Source organism: Peromyscus leucopus, chromosome 8a (genome assembly GCF_004664715.2).
Source record: "Peromyscus leucopus breed LL Stock chromosome 8a, UCI_PerLeu_2.1, whole genome shotgun sequence".
Lineage (NCBI taxonomy): Eukaryota > Metazoa > Chordata > Mammalia > Rodentia > Cricetidae > Peromyscus > Peromyscus leucopus.
Window position 1 is genome coordinate 35,147,019 of NC_051085.1, and position 25,555 is coordinate 35,172,573.

Sequence of the window (25,555 nt, forward strand, 5' to 3'; positions counted from 1 at the left end):
CAGTGCGTTCCTGTAGAATTGAAAATATTTTGAAAGATAATATAACAAACACTAATGTCTGAAATTGGAAAACCATCAAAGACAGCAGAAGGATGAGACATGCTCTTAAGAATGGTCCAGACTTGGCTGACACATTTCTTCAGGTGAACAAATGCTTAATTGTTGCTTATGAAGGAATTCGGAGACACTTCATCAAAGGTAAGTAACTGGAAAACATCCGGAAGAATTTATATTAAGAAATCTCTACCTCCCCATCATGACGATTGGCAAACAGTTTCTTCAAGAGCAAATACACAGCCACCCCCATTGACAATTCCAAGCTTTTCTAAACACAGCTATGAAATAGCTCAGCTTCTCCTAGCTCACCTTCTAACTGGGGAAGTCAGGAAGGAAAGTATCTCCATGATAAAGAAACTAGAAAGAGTTGGAGTGGGGAGAGAGGGGGGGGAAATTATGTAAATACAGTACTCATGCATGAAATTCTAAAAAAACTAAGTTTACGACCTTAAAAAAAAAAAAATCAACACAAAGGCAAAGTATCTGTCTAAATGGGAATGGAATCTAACTTGCTTTTGTCTCTCTTCTTTATTAGGCATCACACATGAGACTCTGAATCTCCTAGACAACCAAGAAACCAAACACAAAACTGTAAATGGTAGTTTAACCTAGAATTAAAATTTCATTTTCTGATTATTGTGGATGGTTCAAGTCAATACTTGATTTTGAAGTCACCGAGTAGGTGTGAAGCTAGTAGATCTCCATGGCAAAGCTGTTTCAGGGCTGCGGTGAACAGCTGATGATATCCTGTAACGCGCTCAAAGTTATTCTTTTAGACTAACAACCACACTGCCTTTTTGACACAATCTCAGCAGAACTCACCACCACTCCTATCATGAAAGTCAGCCTGCTGCCACGTAGCTCTGAACTCGAGCTTCCAAAGAAGTCAGAAAGTGGTCTGCCTTCCTTAATCCTTTAGCTATTTGGCACCCCGGTATGACTTTGTATGCTTAAAAACCAAGAGATGATTGCTCTTGGTACAAACACAGACCTGAGTACTTCAGAGGAAAAACATGGGATTCCAGGCCCAGAAAGATTTAAATTGAATAATCTGATCTTTCATTTCCTAACTGCTAACCCTAGGCAAGTAATACAACCTCTTGGAGTCTTGCTACGGCTGGAGTTCACAGAACTAATAAATGTGAACGAACAGAAATGAGGCCAAGGAAAAGTTTGAGGGAATAAAAGTAGAGTGTGGGTTATGGCCCAGAATATTCAGGGCAGTGGAATTTCTTTGAAAGATATTTGTTTTTTGTTCTCTTGTAGAAGTCTCCAGGAAACCAAAAACACACTATAAAACAGAGTCCCATACACCCATCCAAATAGATCCCTGTATCCCCCAGTGTTCTCAAGACAACTGCTGTGAGCTGAGGAGACCAGCTATCACACACAGGAAACAAATGCCCTCAATTAAAGAAAGGAGCCACACGAGAAGGCTGACATCACCTACAGAAGTGAGAGTTGGCTCTGTTTCCCACCAGCTGGGAAGTTGTTAAATTTATTGTTATGCTCGTGGCTGGGGGAAAAATTTATTTAAGAAAAAAAGCAAAATAAAAGTGACTCTGTTCAAAAGCCTGGTTGCTCACTCCGTTAGCAGAGCACTTCATGAACCCTGCTGAAAAGCCAATCAGGAACTGTCTACATCTAGTGTGACAGCAGCTGTCTTTGCTTTGGGTTTTCTGAAAAGCGTGTACTTTATCAACAGCTGCCGAACACAGGAGGCTGCATTTTACTCTGTTTCCAAGCACATCTAATGTCAAAATCTAAAGGGGGGTAGGGGGGAGTTCCATTTTGTTTCATGATTCCATTAACTTCAGCCACTTCTCAGCCACCTGTAAGGCCAACATACAGAACTACGTCTGGAAGGACTCTTGATTACAGGAATGCTTATCGACCAGTCTGGCTAAGAAACCATCATTGATGCAGCTTTGGTTAATTCTGTACCCTTCACTTTCTAAGATCCAACACGATTCTGGAACGCTTCCTTCCCTCTGTTCCTAGGACTGGAGTACCCAGCAATAAAAAGAAGTTTGTGTCAGCACTGTAAACCCACAAGCAATTATTAAGATTTCAATTCTCTCTACCGTATATAGTAGGACTTAGTCTGCAAGCTTTGGGATGCTAAGATTTGAATCTGAAAAGGAGTCTTGGAGCCAAGTGTGCTTACTTGGAAGAACACCAATGTTCTGTGACTTCTAACCTTCCTCAGATTGAGTGCTCAGCACATTCTAATCTGCAAAGAGCCTTAAAAGGGCCAAACCAACAGAGATCCAATTAACAAGCAGGGATGCTCCGGTAAGAGTTTCTGTGCATCTCCACTCTGATGCTCACCCTCACCAGTACATAGACTCAAGTCAGGACCCAAGATAATTGGATCCTGCATGGAGTTCTGGGGAGCGCTTTGCATCTCAGCCACCTTAAGGTCTAATTTACTTCTAGGAAATTCCTGGTTTAAGAGATGCCTATCCAATTAAATCATTTGGGCTGGGAAGATGGCTCTGGGACAAAAGCAGTTGCCTTCCAAGCATAAGGACCTGAGCTTGAATGCTCAGCACCCACCGAGAGCTGGACATGGTACCCAGCATATGTGTGTAATCCCAATGCTCCAATGGGAGATGAGAGGTGGAGATGGAGAATCCCGGTAGCTCATAGGCCAGCTAGTCTAGTGTACGTACGTATGTACGTAGCAGCAAGCAACAGAAAAGAAGGACCACCACCTGAGGTAGCCCTCTGACCTACAGACACAATCACATGCACACACACACACACACACACACACACACACACACACACACACACACACACACCACATCACAAAATAAAAATAAAATGAAGTCACTTGAGATTCTTGAAAGCTCTTGCAAGAGGAAGGAAGAGCAGCGTTGCATCCAATCTTACCACTGTTCTTAAACAGCTTGGAGGACAGGACCTATTTTAAGTGAATTTCCAATCTTTCAGAGTTGGATGCTCTTTCCAAACACTATCTCCACTTCTGTGACGGCATGAGTAGAACATCTATACTATTCAGTTGAGCATTTCTGTGAAATTAAGTAGAGGCGAGATACCATTGTGAAACGCCTACTCAGTGCTCTACAATGTGGAGGGCCAGAGACCACAGAGGAGCCTCAGTGACAGAATGTTTGCTTAGCATGTTCAAGGCCCTGAGTTTGATCCTAGCTCTACTCAACAAACCCGAGAACACAATGTGTATGGCCAGAATTCCAGTGCAGTCAATCACACATGAAGCTTCTTAGAATTACCAGCCTGCTTCAAAGAGGCTGCTACATCTTATGGAATCTTAAGAGTATTTTTGGCTTGTCTTTACTCTGACAGGTGTTTAAACATTTTTCTCTAGCATCCCTATTCTCTTTCTTTTCATTTTAGGAGGCCTTTGTGAAGACACTCTGCTGGGTATCACAAACACCGACAACAATGAGGACATATAGAAGAAGAAAATTACAGGGGAGGAAAAATGGATACATAAGGACATTTGGGAACACGCTTATGCTTACTCTGAATGCTTCACGTTCAGTGCTTGAAGAAGATGGGAAAACCAGTCAGGTGGCACATGTATGGTTGCTGACCACACAGGGATTGGAAACCGGGACACTGTTAAGTAGTTCTGGTTTTCTTCAAGGCACTACTCAATCAATTTAATGTTCCAGTAAAATATATTGGTCATTATTTCTTAACCTAATTACAGCTGACATGTGATGACCACATGTGTCGGCATCTAATTTGACCCCATACATCTTAAACTTGTTTTCCTGAGTGACACTAGCAGATCTGCACTGCTGAGAGTCACTTTCAATGCATCTTCTTAACATAATTCATGTCTACAGAGTGCCTAACTATAGCACGTCTTTCTCTGTCCAGCCAGCTCTCAAAAAATGACACAAGACTTCTTATTAATTATGAAAGCTCGGCTTTAGCTTAGGCTCATTTCTAACTAGCTCTTCTAACTTAAATTAACCCATTTATATTAATCTATGTGCCTCAGGGCCCAGGGGCTTTTACCTCTCCTGCATGCCCTGCTTCCTCTGTGTCCAGAGCCTCTATCCTCTCTTCCTCTTCCTCTCTCTGCCCGGAAGTCCCACCTATTCTGTCCTGCCTAGCTATTGGCTGTTCAGATTTTTATTATACTAATCACAGCAACACATCTTCACACAGTGTACAAGTATTCCGCAACATCTGACCTATTGAGGGGTTAGGAGGGAAGAGGTTATAGATCTCAATGAGTGAAATGAAGGAAACGAGGCTGCTGAGTGGCTCAGAGGGTAAAGGCACCGGCTACCAAGCCTGACGACCTCAGTTAGGTCTCCAAGATGATCCTCAGGACCCGCACGGTGGAAGAAAACTGAGTCCTGCAAGCTGTCCTCTGACCTCTACTTGTGTTCTGCAGTATATGTGTGCATGTTCTCTCTTTCTCTCTCTCTCTCTCTCTCTCTCTCTCTCTCTCTCTCTCTCTCTCTCTCTCTCTCACACACACACACACACACACACACACACAAATGTAATAATTCTCTTAACGAAATTAAGGAAACTAGGACTAAGTCACCAGACCTAATGTCTTGGCGGGACATTGCCACTGAGCATAGCTGCACTCATAGGTTCAGGGAATTGTCATGGGCTGAACTGTATCTCCCTTCAAATCCCCCTACCCTTAAGCCCTACCTCCCGGCGCCTCAGACTGGGTTGGTTTTCAATAAGGGCCTGTAAAAGGGGAGTCGGGATCAAAGGAGATCATCCGGTATGATTGACATCCTGAGAAGAGCATGTTTAGACAGAACTGCGAGCATGGGCCTGGCCATGGGAGGGCACAGAGGCAGGGCTGCCACTTACAAGCCCAAGGTGGGAGACCCTCAGTACAAACCGATTCTGTTGACACCTTGGGGCTTTGGACTTCAGATGTCTAAAATGATGAGAAAAATAATTTTCTGTTGTTGAAACCACTGAGGCTGCGGTAGTTTTGTTTTTGTTTTTTTCAAGGCAACCATACTAGACATACAGATACTTATTATTATCTGCAGGGTTATTTATTAACATGTTGATGGTAGACCAAAAATGTCACACAGCTTCCAACCTCACCTCTTCCTCAGCTCTCTCAAAAGAAGGGCCAAGAGGGGCTTTTAAAAGGCCTCTTCTGTGAACACTGTAAACAGCTTTATAAACTACAACATCTTTGTTTATGTAATGAGGTATACATGTATTCTGACATTTTGTGGTTGGACGTCTGAAGGGGATTCAGTTTTTAAAAGTATACAGTTCTAAATTCTTTCAAAAAAAATCTCATGTTTGATTTTACTTTTTTTTTTCATGTTTGCTTTTAAAAACTGGCAGTCAAATATTTTCCAAGGAACAGAACACTAGCCATGTACATATGTATACAATCCTTCCTTAGAAGCCTTAGGAAAATGAAGCACAGCTCCGTCAGGCCAACAGGAACACAGGGCCTGGGCTCAGTTAACTTGTTCTGGTTTATTCCAACTTTCCGCCCTCACCCAGCTCTTCCATAAACACTCTGGCAGGTCAGCACAAGTCGGCTTCCCAGGGGCAGAAGACATTTTGAAAAGCACAAAGTCCCTGAATAGATGGAATCAGGAACAGCAATCCTAACCCAGGCCATATGGCTGTTCCCTGTCAACTGTCCACTGTTGTTGGACCAAAGTCATACCAAAAAGGTGGTCCCAAGCAAGGTTGCACCCCCTCCCTATCCCCCCCGCCCGGGAACAATTTAAGCTACAGGAGTGGCCTTCTCCTGGGAAGCTGAAAAATTCTTTAGAAAAAGCTCTTAAGAGCCCTGATTAAGACTGAACGGAATTTACTTCACGCTGGTCAGCGCGCTGTAAATAAGTACAGAATTGAAAAGAAAAGACCCTTGAAGTACAGAAAATAAAAATGCCAAACATTGTCCAAAAAGGAACATATGAAAAGAACTTTTAAATAGATGATTGCTGCCTCCTGGAGTTTTCAGAAAACGCTGCCCACATTTCTGACAGGGCAAAGGGCTCAGCCTCTTAGAAATGGATTTTACTCAATCTCTTCCTTTGCCGTGCCTCCCACCCGTTACTAAACACCTGTTTCCATCCTGTGTCCTGCTTCCGGCTGTGGTTCCCTTGGTAAGAGGTTGACTCGAAGCAGCAGCTCAGGTGGAGTTCCCGGGACTCTCTTCCTGAGCTGGCGACAAACTTGTGCTGGAGCTTTTCATGAGGAGTTGTGGCCACCCTATCTTTAAATGTAACATCGTTCCACTTGGTTGTTACAGGAAATAAACTGCTCCGCTACTTGTAATTTTAACAAAATGTATAGAAGAACGAAAAGGGTTTTGGCAACAAGGTTATTGCCAGAACCCCCAAACTATCCCTGCAAGTGGGAATATTTGGTCATGAATAGTACATATTAATGACCAGTTTCAATAGGACACTGGATAAAGAATAGCCGTCTCTAAACTAGACATTGTCCCTTGCGCCTTCCGTAAAGGGACACACAGAGACCGCCAGGGAAGAGAAGTTTTACTTGAAGCCACCTTCCAGGTGTTCTTATCTAGAATTTACTCTCCAGAGGCTGTGCCTCCCTTTAAGTCCCCAGAAGGCTTATTGAAATCTCACACTGAGATTCCTCCCCGGAAGACTCTAATTTTGCTGGTCTAAAATCTGAAGTCTAGAAACCAGCATTTCTACGGAGCACGGTAGGGGATCTCATGCTTGGGCGAGTTTATGAAATGTCACCCCTCAGGGTGTAACACACCGACTCTGCCATCAGGACCTGGCCTCTGAAAAGTCAATGGTACCCTAAAAATAAAATTAAAAAAACAACAACCCAAAGTGCATGGGAATTACAATAAACCTACACAGAGTTAAAAAAAGAATCTTAAATGTCAGCACAGTAAACATATTTATTAAATTATTCTACTTATCCATAAGACTTTTAAACTTTCATAAGTTGTTTTTTAAGGCCATTGCAATAAGCCAGGTCAGAGTTGAGATTTCGTATGACAACCGTCCAAAAAGTCCTTTCGAAATAAATTCAAGCAGTATCTGCTAAGAAGAAAAATAAGTCTCTCTACATGAGGGGAAAACGATGATCGCAGTTGACTGTAAGTGATGGCTGGCGTTTCTGCTGATGGCAGCAAGTTTCTGTCTCAATACCTAAAGTCCCAGCCAAGCTATCAACCACGGAGGAAGCCAAAGGAAAGGCATTTTCTAATACAAGAACCCCCAAAAATATAGGTCCCAGGAGCCTTCCTCAAGATGTTGCCTTGTGAGCTCAGCCAAATAAAGGACTAGATCCAGGAGGAAGATGTGGGGGAGGTGACATGGGATCCAGCAATCGAAGAGAATCAGCCCAGGAAGGAAGGGGAAGGACCTGGAGGGCTCCGGTGCCAAGAGATCTCAGAAGCAACAGCTGGGCATCAAGATTACATGAAATCCACTCCAAATGGAGGAGGCCAAGACCTACTACCAAATCTCTGCAGAGCCAACCGGAGGAAATCCCTATGTGTTTGGATGTCGTGATAAGAGGTTTCCATAACTGGGGACTGGACGTGGAGATAGCAAATGAAAAGGCCAGAGGGAAAGAGAAGTTACCCAGGAGAGGAAAAGTAACTAAAGCTCGGCGGTCATTGGGTTTTGTTTCTTTGTCTTAAGTTATATGGACTCGTGGGCTAATCACAAGTACAAATAAGCTTGCTGGGAAGAGGATAGAAGGCAAGGACAGAAGAGAAAGCAGCTCGAGGTGAGGGCAAGGAAGGAAGGCAGAGCCATGTCTTCAGTTTCCACTCCGGGAGGTCAGGAGACCTGCGGAACCGAGTGATCAAGCCTCAATCTAAGGGTGCTGCTGGTTAGACGCCGGAGGTCCATACTGCAGAATGGGTGTAAGCCACTCTGCGTTTCTCAGCTGCTTCACAAGTTATCTTCCCAGTCCCTATGGCTCTGGGAACACATGACCTGGGCAAGACAGCCCCGCATTTTCTCCACACAGATTTTTTTGGTCAGGCATGAAGCTCAGAACAAGTAGGTTCACTGCCTCGTGAAGAGAATGTCCTTCAGCCTGGAGAGCTTAGGCTCTGAGAAAAGGAGGCGTGGAGCAAATGAACAAGAACAGGACCAGCTGAGTGCTCAGTGCAATGAGGGAACCTATGGCCGTGGAGGCCGTGAACGGGTGCAGATGGGCTAGTCTGGAAAGGGATGGAGCCAGGGGATGAAAGTCTCCAATGGGGGCCACGGCTGCAAAGGTCCACAGGGAGGACCAAACCAGGCTCTGGCCTTTGCAAAGGTCAGAGACAACAGCACCATAAGGGAGCCAAGAGGCAAGGCTAAGGGAAAGGAGGTCAGACATGAAGGGATAGCGATCAGGTAGGATTGTGTGGAGGCTTGAGAGCCAGGTGGAGAAGTCCCGGTTTTGTTCTAAGTACAACATCGAGACAGGACAGTTTTGAGATAGGCAGTGACAGGAAGTATGCTTTTTGAAGTTTACTTAGCTGTTGTGCAGCCAACGGATTGCTGAAGAAAGATAGACTGCAGTTAGCTGGGCAGTAGAGACAGAAGGAAAGAGACTGGCTGGGGACGAGCTTTCCTAGACTTGGACACTATGAATGGCTGGGTGTATGATTTAATGAAATGCAGAAAAGTCCAGGGAAGTGCTGGAGTACAAAAATCAAGTCTTCTGTTTAGGGATGCTATCTTTGAGATGTCCATGAAGTATTCAAACAAACTTGTCAAGTGGGCCCTGCCTACCATATGTGGAGCAGAAGAAGCCACACTTTCAGGTGACATCCTCTTTCCATTTCTCCAGCTACCCCTCGGATCAGGCATCCCAGCATCTCATCTGCCTTGCTGGATCATTCTAGGCTGCTGTTGGTCTGTCCCTGTGAGACCCATACAACAGGCAGCAGTCACATGCATCCCACCCCAAGCCAAGCAACACTGTAACAATTTCTCTGATTGGACAAAGAAAGCTTCAGTGGTTCCCATTGCCTGTGTCGATACTGCTCTGGCCCTGGACCCGATTTCTGTACCCAAGCCACTGAGCTGTCCTCTCTCTCCCACTTCGATTTCTGAATCACTCCATTAAGCACCTGGTAGGTGAGGTCGGTGTAGGTTTTTTGGCCCTTCCCCACAGCTCAGCATAACACCTTACAAACAACTGGTCCAGGACTGGCTGGCTAGATGAAGGGCCGCTTTTTTCTCCCTTCTAACTTCCCCTTATAAAACAAGCTGGTTTGCAGGGATCTACCACCAAGAACATACCAGCACAGCTCTCCAGGATGCTCTTTAGCAAAACAGCACCTCAGTTCTTTCTCTGGCAACCGAAATTTCCTTAGGATTAAGGACTGCTGTGTTAGCCTTGCCAGAAGCATTAGAGGGAAAAAAAAAATATTCCACCCCTTGAAATGAAAATAAATGGAAAGGTAGTTTATAAGTATAAATGATAATGGGCAGAGCAACCTTTTGGTAAGTAATGTTAGCTGCCCATTCCCTTCTGGATCACACTGTTATTTGTTTTTGTTCTTCTGCTTCAGATGGGGGATGGGAAGAGGAATGGATGTGTTTATTTTCTTAAGACTATTTTTTACCTCAATATCACTTTTACATCAGTTGAGTCTTCAGTAAATATTAATCTTTTTTCCCCCTAAGAATAGAGGCCAAGCCTTTAGTCTGTTAACACTGAGGGACTCCAAAGACAGAAAGCAAGTTGCATTTCTTTCCCTCTATTAGAATTAAAGAGATTTAATCACAGCACCAACGACGTAAATTTATCTCCTTTCTTACTGCATTAGGCAAGAAGAAGTTAAAGCTGGACTTGTATGTTGGTTATCACGGTTTCAGATTGAAGATAAAATAAATTCATACTGTAAATATTTATGATGTCACCCAAGGCCAGATCTGATGAGCCATGGACCAATGTGGAGGAAGTGATGACCAAATTTCTGACTATTTTTGATTTTTAAAAGTGACAAAGGAATACCATGCTTAGTGCCACATGGCTTTAATCCCAGCACTTGGGAGGAGGGGTAAGAGGCAGGCGAAGCTCTGTGAGTTTGAGGCCAGCCTGGTCTACAGAGTGAGTTCCAGGACAGCCAGAGTTACATAGTGATACCCTGTCTTGAAAAAAACTAAAAAACAAAGTGAGAAAGAAGAAGTTTAAACCTCAGGGAAGATATTAGGGCCTGTTGTACCTCAGTTCTCACCATTAAATTCGCAAGGAAAAAAACAGTGAGAGGAAAACAGCATTGAGCTTCTGTTGTGGGATATATGCATACCGTGTGTGAAAATATATTGCTGTGATTGGTGTAATAAAAAGCAGAACAGCCAAGCGCTAGGAAGAGGTTAGGTGGGACTTCCAAGGACAGAGAGGACTCTGGGAAGAAGAAGGAAAGAGGCACAAGAAAAAATAGGAGGTGCAAGATGGAAGAGAGGTGATGCCACATGATAGAGTGTAGATTAAAATAAATGGGTTAAGTTGTAAGAGCTAGTAAGGAATAAGCCTAAGCTATAGGCCGAGCTTTCATAATTAATAAGTCTCCATGTTATTATGTGTGAGCTGGTGGACAAGAGAAAAATGTGCCTATAAGCTTCAAGTTGGGAGTCCATGCATTTGGAGAAAAGTAAATACAGTCTCTGGGTCAATTTACACCTCTACTTCCTGTGACATTCCATGTGGTCAGCAGATATGGAAACCTTGGCTTTGGCCATGTCTAAATGAGAAAAGGCCGTGGTGGTCACAACACCTCTAGGAAGTATCAGATTACTTTGAAAACCACTTTTCATATGTTGACACTTATCCTGATGGTCATCATTTAAAAACTACTTTTAGACTCTTGAAAAGTGACTCTGTGTGTGCGCGCGTGCTCTCATTCCCATTGTGGGTCTGGCTTTTACATTGGTTCTAGGGATCAAACTCAGGTCCCCATACTTTGGGTGGCACTTTTACCCACTGTGCCAGCTCTCCAGGCCGTAAAGGGCTTTTCTGTAACATGGCTGTACCTCAGTCAGTTCCAGACATCTCTTAGCATTTGATTCCTAGGCTACTTCCAATGTGAAGCTCGATAGATTGTTCTAGTGAGCAATGCATTTCTTTGGAAAATACTGCTACAAGTATAACTGTTAGGTCTGAGCATAGGCCCCTTGTAAGGTTTTAAATACATATTCTCGCACTTCTCTCTTGATAGCATGGACTCGTTTAAATTATCACAAGACAATCCTTCCCTGGTAATTGTTCATTTTAACCTTGGCTCAATCCTTTAGGTGATCAATGGCATCTGCCCCCCAACCTTTTTTCCCCCACTTATTGCTTCAAGTTTCATATGTAAACTGATCTCTTATGTGTCTTCTTGTAAGTATCCCAGACCAGTTACTTAACTTTTGTGTTTCAGTCTTCCTCATTGATAAAATGAGACACAGCACTAATTAGTTGCCCCATATGGATGTTGTGAGCTAATTCCAGTGTTGAGAACAGGTCTTGGCCCATACTGAGACTGTAATTTCAGATACTGGGTAAATTTTTTTTAATGCCTGTTCAGTTGGGCATGGTGGTGTGTGCCTTTAATTCTAGCACTCAGAAGGCAGAGGCAAGCGGATCTCTGAGAGTTCGAAGACAGCCTGGTGTAAAAAGTGAGGTCCAGGACAGCCAGGGCTACACAAAGAAATCCTGTCTCGAAAATCTAAACCCAAACTAACCAAAACAAACAAAACAAAACACCTGTGTCCTTATTTTTCTTACTGTCATGATTTTCCATATATGATACAAATATTTATTTTAATTCTGTGATTCCCCTTTCAAATTGCTCATGATAAAACTTATCTGTATTTTTGTTGTTTTTCAGGGGTGGAGGGGGAGATAGCCTTACAGATACTTAAGAATTTCACAAGACCACATCTTTTCATCATAAGTCAGAACAAATCACAGAGATCAAATAACAAATGAAGGCTTCTGTTAGGGAGTCCTGATTCATAAAGGAAGAAAGGAATTAATCAATCTGACTCCATGAAGTATAAAATAGTCCTATAAAAATACTATAAATAAACTTCCAGTTCAAAATAGTCATTGGCAGATACAAACAAATGAAACAAGCCCACAATGCTCATCAATCACCTTCATACTCAAATCTGTAGGAAACCTTAGAACCATCCTAAGGCTACAAATAGCCAAGCCAGAAACAAAGAATTTCAAATGCTCAACTTTACTATCAAAATGAAAAGCATTTCCACCCCCACCCCCCCACACAGATACTTACAAAAAACTGTCAGAAACTCTTTGTGCAGAACATTGTGATCATGCTCAGTTGTATATCATCACAGCACATGGATATCTACACAGAGACTGAATGAGTCCTGAGTTCCTGCTACCATCCCATGTATTAAGTCTGCAGGCTGTCCCACTCAGAAGGAGTGACTTCTATTTCTTACTAAGTATATGGGGAAAGACCCACTGGATAGACAGTACAGTGAGAGAGGTCAGAAAAGCAATTCTCACAGTGAGCAGCTACAGTGAGGTGCATTCAATAGGAACAGTTTGATAAAGGCTGTCAAAATAAAACACACACACACACACACACATACACACACACACACACACAAAATCATTGAGCAAGAGATTCTCCTGCGGGGATTTTCCTGGTACCTATAATTCAAACTACTCAGGTAAGGATGCTCAACATTGCTCAAAATAGTACATGTAAGTAAAAGAACCCCCCAAAAATACAGGCTGGCGTGATGGCTCAGAAGTTAAGAGCACAGACTGCTCTTTCAGAGGTTCTGAGTTCAATTCCCAGCAACCACATGGTGGCTCACAACCATTTGTAATGAGATCTGATGCCTTCTTCTGGTGTGCAGGCATACATGCGGGCAGAACACTCTACATATAATCAAAAAAATAAATCTTAAAAAAAGAGCCCCCCAAAATACATAACAGTATGAGCATAATATAAAAATACAGGCTTCTTTTAAAAGGGAATTTTATATATTTCATAATAAAATATCACTTGTTTGCAAGATTAATGAAATTAGTATGGCCATATTTTCAAGTCATAGTGCATGAAAAATCCAAAGGACATAGCAATAAGTACAATAAGTCTTGTTTGTTTTGATAAAGATACATCTAAAAAAAGACTGTGGAATAAAAACCAGTGTTCATAATGGGTTATAATTAGAAAGCAGGACTGGGGGGTGGGGCTAAAAGAAACGTCAACTCATTATTACACTAAATCATCAGGTCATGTTGACTTTTGACCATGTGCACATTATTTTCATTAAAGAAACAAACTTTTTATTTTTGTGGTTTCTTCCTATATTTGGTTAGGAAGAATAGCTGAAGTAGGAACTTCAATCAAACCTGGAAACTTAGAAACACAGGTTTCTACCACTGTCTAGCATGACCCCACACACTTCATTCACTTGTTCTCCTGTCTCCTAAAAATGGGACAAGGCATCCCCTGACCTCTCTACCTAACATGCTGGGCAGAATTACTGAGAGCAGGTCTATGGTACAATGTAGATAGGGTGAGGCTGAAAAAGATGAAGAAGAGATGGTTATTAGATTAAGACACTACCCTTCACACAATGGAGACTAACACAATTCTTGAGGTTAAAAAGAAGAGAATAAAAAAAAACCAATTCATATTCATATCTTTCATTCATATAATCACTGGCTTAAAGTCATCAAACTCTTCATTGAGAATATTGTTTGTTGATTCATTTATATACCCAACAAATACTTCCTGTGTTCAGTGTACCATGCCCTGCTCTGGGCACAAGGCCACAGAATACAGGAACCACTTTAATTGAAGGCATGCCTAGTTGGCCTCTGCTTAGAAACAAAGAACCCAGTCCTCAAGGAAACACTGCCAACCCTAATCTAGCATTACGCAAAAAAGACGGCATCCTATACCCAAATGAATCTATCCCAGGAAGGCAAGGTTAGCTTAATATCCCAATACCAACTTAATGCAACATGTTGGACTAATAAAATGAAAAATGAAGTTCACACAGACATCCTGATAGAGAAAGAAAAAGCCATTGACAAAACCCAACATTTTTAGGATGGAGACCCTCAGACACTCATAAAGTAGGAATAGTGAGGAACCTTTTGATAAAGGCACTCATGCTGAGTCTGTAACCTCTCACTCATGTGTCCTGTGAAGAGTCTGTCAAGCTACCGTCCCCTGCCTTGGGCTCAGCAACAGAACAAAAAGGTTCTCTTCTCTAACTCTTGTTTGACGCTGGACTAGAGATTCTCTATTGAAAAGGAGGGTAAAGTACCATTCAAACCAGAAAGAAAGAAGTAAAATGTCTCTCTTTACATATGACCTTGTATCTAGATCTCATATATGTATCATATGAGCTTAAAGATAGAAATGTACCAAGAACCCATTAAAAAAACCATCAGGAATAAGTTTGTTCAACAAGGTACAAGATATATACAAAGATAGAGCTTTATATTTCTAAATGCTAGCAATTCTTTAAATGAAATAAAAATCAACATTATAATGGCATCAGAAACAAAAAATGATAGGATAAATTTAACAAAAGAAGAAATGAATGTTGACTGAAACTACAAAACTGTGGGAAGAGACACAAGGGAAACAACTCGGTCAGGAAAGTACTTGTTCCATAAGCTCAAAGACTGGAGTTCAGTCCTCAGAAGCCACATAAAAAATGTCAGGTGTGGCAGGACACTAGCACCAAGGAAGCAGAAACAAGTAGATTTCTGGAGCTCAACAGCTCGCCAGTCTGGCCTACTTGGCAATCATCAGGTTGGTCAGGTGTCCAGGTCTCAAAAGCAAAAAATAAAAATAAAAAAAGACCTTTTAAAGAACTGAGGTTGTACTCTAGCCACTATATATGCATGTGGGCATGCACATGCATGTGCACACACACACATACATACACACATGCTTGCACATATCTGCATATAAACAGTAGAAGGGAAATTTAAACTATCTAAATAAAAGACATTGCTCACATGGACTAGATTATTATCCATCTTGAGATGGCAATATTATTGAGCCCGAGTCACAGGTTCAACACGGAGTCTATCAAAATCTCAGCTTTTATAAGAAAACTGACAGGCTGATGGTAAAACTCGTATACAAAGTAGGACAAGAGAGATGGAATAGATAAAGGGAAAGGAATCAAAGAAGAGTCATACTTCTCAGCTTCAAAACCCCACTACAAAATTATGGCAATAGAGTGTGATTCTGATATAAAGACAGACATTTGGATAGAACAGACACAGAAATAAACCCCTAGTATACATACAGTCAACTGACTCCCTACGACAGATCATTAACTAACTCTCTCACTGCAGCCCCCCCTCCCCCCTCCCGAATTTGGGATAGAACTCAAGGCCTCAGACATGCTAGGTAAGTGTTTGGTCACTGAACTTTATTCACAGCCATGACAGTTCAATGGAGAAGAAATCACCTTTTGAACAAGGAGTTCTGGGACAACTGGACATCCCAGAAGTCAGAGAGTGAAGCTGAAATCCCACACTGCACTGCACAAACATAAAAATTAAGTCACAGAATGTATCACTGACCTAAGGATAAGATCGAAAACTAAAGATCCCCTAGAAGAAAACAAAGCCATAAGTGTTCTTGGTTTTCATGAGGCAATTTTTTTTAAAGACATGACACCATAAACCAAGAACAAACGAAAAATTAACAGGACATCATCAAGACTTTTAAAATGTGAGGTTCGAATTGTACCACTCACGGGAATAAGCAAGCCAGAGGGTGGGAGAAAATACCTGCAAATCATCTGCACCTTTAGAAAGTAGAGGAAAGCACATTGGTATCCACAAGGATGGCTAACGCAAAAATGGACAATAACAAGTGCTAGGCAAGGATGGGAAGGGACTGGAATTTCATCCATGGCTAAAGGGAAGGTGGCAACAAGCTGCCCTGGAAAACTGCAGCCCTTTAAAAGGTTAAACCTATCAAGTGACTTGCAATGCTTTCCACTTATCGATTCAAGGGGAATAAAAACACACCTCCACCGACTTCTCCATGAAGTTCGAGCCGTGGTGTTCATAGTAGCCGGCTGAGTAGAAACAACCACGACGAAAGGCGAATCTGACTATTTGGCAATAAAATGAAATGAAATACACGCCCCCACTCCGTTGACTCTTGAAAACATTACACCCACTCAAAGGAGCCAGTCATAAAAAATACACACATCATGATTCAATTCACATGAGACGTCCCTGATAAACAAATCCATAAAGATAGAAAGTGGATTCATGTGTATCAGCAAGGAAGAGAGTGAGTGGATGGAGACAGATGGTTCCACAAGCCAAACACACTAAAGACAATGAACTATATACACTTTCAATGGGGAAACGCTATGGCTTGTGAATTATAGGTCGATAAAACTATTTTTATAATTCCCTGTTCTCAGAAACAGCTACTAATGATCCTCTAGATCCCCCAAAACTAGACGTAGCCCAGAGCTGAAAGTCTCAGGAGAGCCTGAAGTCAAAAAGTGGTGGTGGTGGGGGGGGAGCTGATTTCTGGTGACAATGTAGATTCTTACAAAACCTCAGACCACGTGGTAAATATGAACTCTGGAACCTGGTGCCAGAGATGACCCCCAACAGGTTTTGCCCCCCCTAAGCATTTATGATAAGAATCACTTGAAGCCGTATCATCTCCAGTGGCCACTACAAACTTATACCACCGATGGCTGAGATCAAACCTCACCTGAAAAGCCAGCGACACAGCTGAGAAGAAGCCCAGAGCACCGGGCTTCCATCCTCCGACTACCAGAGCAGATACCGGCCTACAGCAGACCACACCTGGTTGTGTCTAGTTGTTATGGTTGATTCGTGCGCTGTCGTTTAGAACGTACTGGTGAAACAATAGGGAAATGGGGTTCCGCTAACAGAGATCTTCAGCGGATACCACGAGAAAACAAACCTCACTGCCACACCACAACCACCGCCCGCTCCCTGACAACACCTCCCTTCATGAAGTATGGGTTAGCCATTTCAGTTACACCAAGTTGTGAGAATCTGAACTGAGCGCCTGCAATTTAAATACAATGTGCTTTGTAGGAGAGTTCCCTAGAATACCTTTCACGACCAAGAGTCACTTTTTATTCAAACAGGCTGCCTGCTCTCTCCCTGTGATTGCTCACATCATAGATGTTACAAGCACTCAGAATCTCCCCTCCCCCTTTTTTTCCTTCTTATATTAGAAAGGAGGTGGAATGGCCATATGCTAGGATTTTGCTTGTTTCTTAGACTTCACTTAAGTACTATTCCATGATTTATGTAAAGGGAAATTTTCCTCTTCCGTAATTCACTCTAGCAGTATTTCATGGAGAAAGAACTAAAGTCAGGACTGTACTTCCCGAATACTACCTGCACTGGAATAACAATTCCATTCTATCTTTGCTAGTGAAGAAGCAAGCAAGCAACACAATCCTTGCTTTCATTGGAAACTATCACACTACTTCAATAAGACAAAAGAAAACCAGTTTCATCTGTGCCAAATAATCTTATAATGAAGACTCTAATCAACATGCCCTATCAACCCCCCCCACCACCACCAAATATCACTCAGATGCCATCAACAAGCAGTCATTTGATGTCCAGAGCAAGGTGGCCATCTCATCATTAATAAGGGCAAGCATAGGCTTTCTTACACTTGTCTTCCTCTCCCTTGCAGAGGGGTCATTCTTTGGGGGGGGGCATTAACCTAAGCCTCAGCAATGCTTATGATGTTCCAAGGAACGACGCTGCGCCCGAACGCACAAACTCGTGGAGAGGGGATGAGATGGTCAAACTCTGCTCAGACATCCTGGAATCCCTTGCAACCCTTCTTCCGTGCCCTGCCATTTCCTTTCCATGAGATCCTGTGGATGTCTGTAAAACCTAAGAGTCCACCAGACCACTCAATGGCCTCTGCAAGGTCGTGGTTTAGAAACCATTGATGGGAAAGTATCAAAGTAATACTTGGTGGGTTTATTTCATTACCCAACGATGTGTCGCCAAACAATTGTTTATTCCTATACACGGGGACAATGCCAGCCTGCTTACCTCCTTCATTCCTTCTTCATCATTTTTTTTTTTTTTTTAAAGAAAACAGCTAAAAGAAGCAGGGTACTGTAACTCTGAAACGTTACACGCATTTCCATAAAACTAACTTTGCCACTCAAAACACAGGCTTCCCTAAATGCTATGGCTTATGTGTGTAACATAAACAAAACAAGTATCATCTGAACCAATTATACATTTTTTGGGGGGTAGTTATTAAATATTCAGCGTCCTGCCAGGAAAGGGGAAAGCAAGCCGCACTTATGCTCCGAATAACAAACCATAAATCAGTTGACAAGCTTGAAAGAATTCCGTTCTAGTCTGTTCGAAAGCCAAGCCTAAGGAAAGTGGGGAGCCCGCGGGAAAGTTTCCCCTGCTCTTCGAAGTTTTGCCTTTGCAAAAACAGACTCGTGCGCAAATGGCGTTTCTCGGAACTTTCTGGCTCTTGAGAGTCAAAATCTGGAGAAACACCAAAAGCCCGGGGCACGCGCGCGCGGAGCTGGGGCCTGCGCCTGGAACCGGGGGTCTGAAGGCGCCGGCCTGGCCCGGGACTCACCGCTGCCGGGCTGCGGGGACAGCGCGGACACCGAGGTCTGGCCCATGGCGGGTGACCGTCCCCGCTGCGCCTCCGCCTCACCGGGCCGCTCCGCTCCTGCGCGCCCCCGTCCGCTCGCCGCCGCCGCCGCCGCCGCCGGCCTCCCGCGCGCTCATCGCGGCCCGCGCCCGCCTGTCCCGCACCTTCTCCCCCGTGCGCGCGGGTCGCCCAACCCTGGCAGCGGCCCGATCCAGCCCAGCGGATGCCTGTCATTCCTCTATGCAGATTAGCTGGGGTCAGGGGTCACCGGGAGAAAAGAGGTGGGGGGGGTGAACGACCGGGAGCGGAGGAGAGGGGAGAGCAGGGGTGGGGTGCGGGGGCGGGGGTGGGGGGATGTTGGTCCAGCTGCACCCAGGGGCTGGGTGCCCTCACCCCCTGGGGCAGGAGAGCTATCAAACACTCCCTTTAATTGTCAAGGCTCAGTGTCAAATGGTCCTCTAGTCTGAGAAAAAAAAAAAAAACATTAAAGTACTCAGTCACTGGTACTTCATTTAGGAAAATTTGTTTCTTTAAAGTTAGTTCCTTCCTTATATTGTTTGCAGCATGACAGAGCCATTAGACAGGGCATGGCGTAGTGTTTTCCTCCCTCCAACAATTATCTTCCCTTCAACAAATGCCATCAAAACAAAACAAAACAAAACAGAATTAATGGCTTTGGGTTAGGCAATACAGGTCAGTCATGTCCACGGTGACTAAGGTGTGAAATCAACTGAGCATATATATATATATACACTTGACTCCACCACCTACCACTCTGGCTTGCTCACCTCCCCTATACCTCCAAAGAATCACTGTAAAGTAAGGTGTTTACAAAAACTCGAAAGGTAGATATAACCATAACAACAATAACAATAGTAATTTATTTGACAAACTATTGTGCCCCCAAAGTTGAATTAATACCCCCATAATATTCTGTTAAGTCTCAAGTTCCTAAAAACTATGACTACAGATAAAAGCTTTGCTATTACAGCTAATAGTTAGCAAGCTGAGTGATCTAAATTTAGTATATATACATGCACATGTGTGTGCGTGAATGTGTACGTATATAAACATGTTACGTCCAACAGAAGGTTGTTATGAGCTATATACTATGATTTGTGCATACCTTTCTGAGTATACAAATTTCATTAAAAAGTGCATTATATTCATGTTGCTTATGTCCCCTTTCATCGTATAGTTTATCCTAAACAACTCTGAAATATAAAAACAGCTGTTCAGTACAGCCTTTGTAAGATATCTGTTTTAATATTCTAAGCATAAAAATCACATTTCCTTAATGTGTGTATGATTGAGCTCAGTGGGACCTTGTTTTGGTTTTTTGAAAGACACTTGCTTAACATCATAGTTAAGTAAGTGGCCCCTCTCCTTTGGTGGGAAGTTCTTTCACTTAAAAAGCTGTTAAGCAACTATGACTATTTGCAGGGGGGGGGGTGCGGGTGTTGGTAATTGAACCCTTGGGGCTGTTTGCACGCTAGGCAGGCCCTCTGCGACTGAGGTATGCACCAAATCAAAAAAAAAAAAAAATCCTAATTTTTAAAATGAAACCGAAAGACTTCACCAAAATGCGAGTTCTCATTAGGAGAATAACACCAACACTGCCTCTCCTCGTGGAGTACACACAGCATTGTGTTTTGAGAACACACCTCATCTGGGAATTCAGCAGTGAAAGTGAGCTCTGATTTTGCTGGTTCTTCCGTTCCTTTGCTTTAAATTGCCTTAAGAAGCAAACAAGCAAAATGTTTGTGGACGTTAAGAGGGGAGATATCTCGCTATTGTGCCACCGGCAGGGCTTCGCTGATAAAGGAAGTCATTGTTCAGGGGAAACACAGTAAATCCTGCCCATTGAAAGTTCATAATAGAAGCTTTTAAGGATGATAAACGCTAAACTCTGGTACAATGTCTCTTGCTATCCCTGTTTCTTCTTGTAGGGAAACAATAGCGAGCTTTTTCCTTCTACAAAGTCTTATTTCAAGCATTATGGGGGGGGGGGGCGGGGAAGAGGTGCTCTATGTTTCTAGTTCTCTTTTAGGATTTGCTTAACACATCCATATTTACCTGTTTAAGATTTTCCCCAGATTCATTGGTCGATATACTCCTTGGCCTCATCTGGAATTGTAATAACCAGTGATCAAGTTACACATGTTTCCCTGAAACTCTTCCAGTCCCATTCCATTACCCTGGAAGCACATCAACTAAACTACAGGAAGTGTGCTCCAACGTTCCTTTTCAAGGATGGGACATCCTGCTTCCAGAATGTCTGTCTGCTGGGGCTCAGTGTTTGAAGGGCCTTTTTTTTTTTTTTTTTTTTTTTTTTTAATCATAGCTGAGAACTTAGGCCAGGGCACACACACAAAAAGCCTACAGACTCCCAAGTCCCTTTTTGAGGTCAAAACATAAAGATTAGAAAGTGAAATACAACAAGAATATTTTCAAACTGGGCATGGTGGTTCAAGTGCTTGAAATCCCAGCACTTGAAAGGCTAAGGTAGAGGGGACTACCATGAATTCCAGGCTCACCTGTGCTACACAGTAAGATCCAAGCCAGTTTGAGATGTATGCAAGACACTATCATGAACAAAATTATTTCAAGGTAAGTTCCTTCTCAGATGCCCCATGCCTGCCTTATTGAGCTCGCACAAACAGTCGGGGCTGCTCTCATGGGTTTGGAGTGGATGTTAGGAACATTTAATGTCACCCGAACAACTGGCATTTATCTACAGACTACTCTTTCTAGGGAATTTGTAAATATGCTAGAAAAGATTGAGTGCCCATCAGAGGAAGTCACCTGCACACACTTCCTCAACATTGGTCCCTTTGGCCCCAAACTTCACTCTGGATTTCTAAACTGATCTTTTACTCAATGACATCGTGGTAGACATGTAACAGTGGATTTGGGGCACTGGTGTGGAGGGAGGGAGGGAGAAAGGGAGGCACACAAGATCCATTCATGAAAATTGATGTCACTGGGCTTGCAATGGAGCAAGTTGACTCTGAACCAGAAGGCGCTGCCTTCGGCACACCGGCCACCTTCAGCACTTCTGTCCCACACCACATGCTGCCATTAAATCATCCCATGACTGGATTTGAGGAGCTGCTTATATTAAACCTTCCTAAAAATAGAAGAATAGCATTTACTGATTTTTTCCCACTGCACAGTCTCGTTTCAGTTCTTGAAAGAACTGTGATTTATTCATTTACTTCCAGGAAGAAATGAAATCGAGGGGATTTACTCTTAGAATTTCCCTCGGGAGAGCATTTGCTTCTAGGAGCAAGCCCTTGAACTTGGGAGGTTTTCAAACACTTTACCCCATCACTCAGGTTTCCCTGACTTGTCTGCTGTGGGCGTTATTAAAGTCAGCCATCTGGGGTATCCAAAGTGACAACTGTACTTGTCATTGATGGAAGTCACTATGGCAAATTAAAGCAGACCTCAACCTAACCTTTACCAACCCAGACTTATGAAAAAGTCCTTTCCTAGGAGGCCCAGTTTGGTGACTGTCGGAGAGTTTTGAGCATAGAGAGAGAAGAACTCAGATGCCATGAGTCCAAATCCTGGGTCTATGTCTTGCTCAGATCCATCGTATCTGCTCATGGCCACCATGTGTCATTAGAACTTGGAGGTAAGTGCTCATGGTGGAGAGAAGAATTAAATGGATGCTCCGCTCCCCCACAAAAAATTAGATGGATAACAAGAATCACAGTAGCCTGGGAACAACTATGAAGATGGCCATGTGCAAGTTTACAAAGAGTCTTAACATACACCCTTATTTTGAACTTGACTGTGAAAATTTAACCAATTAGTGCTTTTTCCTTGGCTAATGGGAAGTGTAGCAAATGCTTTCCTAAGGTGAAGGGAGAGAATTTAAACTTAATGAGTTTCCAAGGAGAATTTTTTTTCTTTTAATTATCTGGTTTCAAGATACAATGTTTAGAAGTTACAAGGGAAACTGAAAGAATGTCTGAAAGGGTCATTTTAGATCATTATTTTCCATGTACTTACTATATCAAGATTACTAAAAAGTAGAGACCAGGCTTTTCTCCCCTAGTCTACAAGTCATTCAAGCATACCCGTTTATTTTTAAGTAGTAAGAATGCTTTAACACGTGTATTTTAATAATGTGATAAAAGAATATTTGTAACCCAGAAACTAAAACCTAGTAAGCAAAAATTTTCAGGCTTTCAAGTGAGTTTATTTTATTAGACTACATTGCAGATTTATTTATTTATTTATTTATTTACTTATTTTGTTTTGTTTTGTTTTTGTTTGTACAACTTTCTATTTCTTTCAGAACACAGCTACATTCCACAGGAGGTGGTAGCCTCCTTAGGAATCTGTGACCACTAAAGGCAAACAGGTGGCTTTCTAGATTTTACACTTTGGGTTGAAGTTCTGGAAGTATAACTAGTGTATTACATATTAAAATGTTACTCTATAGAGGTAGCATGCAGCTGACTCTTAACTCCACTCTCTTTAACTTTAGAATTCTGAGAGAACATGAGTGTTAGCATGACAAACAGCACTGCCAGACAAAACGAGAATCCTGGCTAAGACTCACAAGTTTGGACTTTCTAGTTGTATTAAGCATTGGGGGGGGGGGAGGGGAGAAGTGATCACATTCCACAAATGCTAGGCAGAGCAGGAAATCAACCTGCAAGGCGAGTTTTTCTTTCCTATTGTTCTCATACTTTTATATGATTTATTTCCGGAGTCTCCTCCCTCCTTCTGCTCTCTCAAGCTAACAGGATTAACAAAATACCTTGTCTCAGCCCCTCCCTGAGCTGGTCCCAGCAGCGGGCATAGAGAGGCTTCTGTGTGCTTACTTACTGATTGAGCCAACTACTGGAAGATTTATCCAGAAAAATAAAGAGCTCAAGGGGTGGGCTGGAATTACTTTTTTTTTTTCAAAGACTCTCCCTCTACCCTAGGAGAAAAAGTACCTTATATGTGAAACAGAGTATCAATCCATAGCATCTGAAACTCCAATAGCTATGAAATTCAAAATCTTTAACTCACTAGCCAAAATCTTTAGAAAGCAATCTTCAAAATGCCCTTAATACTTCTGCCTGGGCTACAGAAAATAGTAGTTTGATGTCAAATCGAATTATAACAACTATTGCATTCATTCCCAGACGCTAACAAGGTGTTTGGGACAATGAAAGTTTAATACATATAGGATAAACACTTTCGTTATATCCTTAATACCAATAATTTCAAATATAGAGAAAACCTCATCTGTATGTGAACAGATATGCCTTAGGGCTTCTATTTCAGACAACTCTAGCTTGTGTCAAGTTGACATGAAACTAGCCAGCAAAGCCTGCATGGTTTGTTAATAGTGTGCTGAAGATAACAAGTCTGTCACTGACTGTATCTCTATCCTTCTATAGAGCTCTCGGTTGGATAGTCATGTCTTCAGTGAACTACTAAAGACAGGGTACCTCTCATGAACAAGGCCTTTAATCCAAATGCCTGAGGACAAGTGGGATAGAGACTCTCCTCTGGTGTCAGTCCCACAAGAATACTGTACTGGGGAAAGGGATGGAGCATCCCACCCTAACAGTGAGTATCCTGGCAGACACCAGCTCCTCCAGCTGTCAAGACCACGAAGCGGGGAAGACTCTGAACCTACTTTCTCAGGCGACAGAGTTCCACCATAGATTTGGTGGCTCACTGCAGAGAAGATGCCTCCCTCGAGATTTAAAGTGTTTCTTAAATTACAGGAAAATTAAATCTGATAGTATGCAATCAGACTGAACTATGTTTGTTTGCTTCCTGCTGCAGCGTTTTGAGGAAATTGTTACACATCCTAAAATGCACCCTCTTTTCAGTAAACAGTTCTGTGGGTTCTGGTAAGTAAGTAATGCTACCATGACCACAAGCCAAGTCCCATCACATCTCCTGCAGTTAGTTGGTCCCTATTCCACACAGCACTTGTACCTACTCATCTGGTGTCCATCTGTGATGGTTAACTTTGGTTGTCAATGAGGATTGTCAAGGGGACTAGACAGAGGAGAGCCTAGAGGTGTGCAGGGCACACTCCTGGGTGTTTCTGCGAGGGCGCTTCTAAACAAAACTAACTAAGAGGGGATAGCTCATTCTGATTGTGGACATTATTCCATTGTCTGTGGCCAGGGTGGGATAAAAAGGGGAAAGGAGAAAGATGGGTCAACATAGACATACTTGCTAGTGCTTCTCTCTCTCTCTCTCTCTCTCTCTCTCTCTCTCTCTCTCTCTCTCTCTCTCTCTCTCTCTCTCTCCTCCCTCCCTCTCTCTCTTGTTTGCTAAGATATGAGCTGTTTTTGTCCCATCAGACCCACCCTGAGATAATGGACTGAAACCTTTCCGCCTCTCATTGGTTCCCTCAGGTGTTCTAGCATGGTGACTATAAAGATAGCATGCCATCCTCACAGATTTGTTTTTTGAAATTTCAGATAAATGAAATTATGTGTGTGTGTGTGTGTGTTTGTGTGTGTGTGTGTGTGTGTGTGTGTGTGTGTATATGCAGGGTTTTTTTTTTTTTTTTTACAATTGACTTCTTTCATTTAATTTTAAAAAATTGTCCACACTATCCTATATATTCATATTTTCTCCTTTTTGTTCTGAGTATTTTCAATTATATACCTATATCATTTTTTTATTCATTCCTAAGTTAAAGATCGTTAGGCTTGAAACTGCATTTCACTATGAAAATACATTAGATAATATTATACTACAATATATTATATTTATTTCTTCATCATATATATATATATATATATCCAAAGTACTTAGAATAGAGACTAATATAAGAGAAATACCATATATTATGCACATATATATGTACTCATAGAGCTTATGTTCTAAGTAAGAGACAGAAAATGAACAATG

The 25,555-nt window shown here is 42.4% G+C and overlaps 1 protein-coding gene across 6 annotated transcripts in view; it reads right to left on the reverse strand.

Moving 5' to 3' along the window:
• Positions 1-25,555, reverse strand: part of Phactr2 (phosphatase and actin regulator 2) — a 265,333-nt gene that overhangs the window by 101,430 nt on the left and 138,348 nt on the right. The window contains exon 1 of one of the 6 annotated variants that reach the window (XM_028861366.2): positions 18,650-18,781. The exons of the other annotated variants lie outside the window; for them this stretch is intronic. Coding sequence (XP_028717199.1) covers positions 18,650-18,695 — 46 coding nt within the window. The 5' untranslated portion in view covers positions 18,696-18,781. Of the gene's footprint in view, positions 1-18,649; positions 18,782-25,555 lie in introns of those variants that run through there. 6 annotated transcript variants of the gene reach the window in all.